Genomic DNA, 1,336 nt, shown 5'->3' with positions numbered 1-1,336 from the left:
TGAGAGGGGGAAGGAAGAGACGTGGAAAAAGGAAAGGGATGAGGGAGGCAGAGAGGGAGGAGGGAAAGGGGCAGGAGTGAGAGACGGAGGAAAATTTGGGGAAGTGAAAACGTAGGATAGGGGGCAGGAGGGGTGGGTGTGTTAATATAATACACTTTGTTAGAATGATATCTGTATTTGAACTGACGGGTGAGGGAGAAAGAAGCGGATTGTATGTGTGTGTTTTGTTTGTTTTTATTTCTCTTTTGTTTTTGTAGTTTTGTTCTGTTTTGTTGGTATGGTTTGAGGTTTTTTATTTTTATTTATTTGGAAAGGGGGGAGGGGGGGAGCAATGGTTAATTTTGGTGTGTGTGTGTGTGTGTGTGTGTGCATGCCCGCCTTCCGAGTCCAGAGAAAGAAGAACAAGAAGAACAACAATCCTTTGTGCAATAAATCATATCTACAGAAAAAAGACAAACAGGCTCAAACGTGTGTCAGATTAAACAGAAGAAAAAGAAACAGATTAAAACAAATCAATGTTCTCACCGGACATGGTCAAATTCGGAGGCCGGCTGTCCATTGACCAGCCACTCCACACTGGGCAGCGGGATGCCGGACACTGGACACTCGAGTTCCACCCGGCGTCCCTCGTTCACTTTACGGTCATACACCACGTTAGACTCGTCAATGGCAGGAGGGACTGGGGAGGGGGTGGGATGAAGGAGACAAGAAAAAAAAAGAATAGATTGTTTGTGAATATAAAGGCCTTTTTGTCTAAGATAATATTTCAATAAAACTTCACAATAGGATCACTGATTAAGTCCTCAAAGGCAGACAACACTAGAAACGTACGGAATGATAGATGGGGGTTTGGGAAGATAAAAGAAAAATGAGATCGATTATGAATTGGATATTAAAAATCCTTTTTAGTTCACATAAACATGTATGAGACTTCACTCGGCTGTCATACAGCACTTCAGACTAATCAGTAGCGGGTGAAATTGGAGGTGGTGGGACTGGGGATTGGGGAAACGGGGAAAGGGTGGGTGGGATAGGGGGAGGAAAAGGAAATTGGATCCTGATCAGGAAAAGTACGTAGTTCAACTACATAAAGTCATACACAATGCTTAAGACACTGGACACTCAAGTTCCACACGGCGTCCTTCGTTCACTTTACGGTCATACACCACGTTAGACTCGTCAATGGCAGGGGGGACTGAGAAATAATGTGGATTTTGAGCGCTTGTTCAATTTCATATAGATCTAATACTTAATATAACACTTGACTTACAACTATAATATTACCATAACACGGTGAACCTGTCAGTAGCAAGTGGCATTAGAGGGGGTGGGTATA

At 43.1% G+C, this 1,336-nt stretch overlaps 1 protein-coding gene across 1 annotated transcript in view; it reads right to left on the bottom strand.

Annotated features, from left to right (window-relative positions):
* LOC101857206 (hemicentin-1) overlaps positions 1–1,336 on the bottom strand; it is a gene marked incomplete in the record, with an annotated part of 120,102 nt that overhangs the window by 57,374 nt on the left and 61,392 nt on the right. Inside the window, 1 exon segment of the mRNA XM_013087487.2 lies at positions 526–674. Coding sequence (XP_012942941.1) covers positions 526–674 — 149 coding nt within the window.

This window comes from Aplysia californica, unplaced genomic scaffold (assembly GCF_000002075.1).
Source record: "Aplysia californica isolate F4 #8 unplaced genomic scaffold, AplCal3.0 scaffold00593, whole genome shotgun sequence".
Taxonomy (NCBI): domain Eukaryota; kingdom Metazoa; phylum Mollusca; class Gastropoda; order Aplysiida; family Aplysiidae; genus Aplysia; species Aplysia californica.
This window is presented reverse-complemented; position numbering and strand designations above follow the sequence as displayed.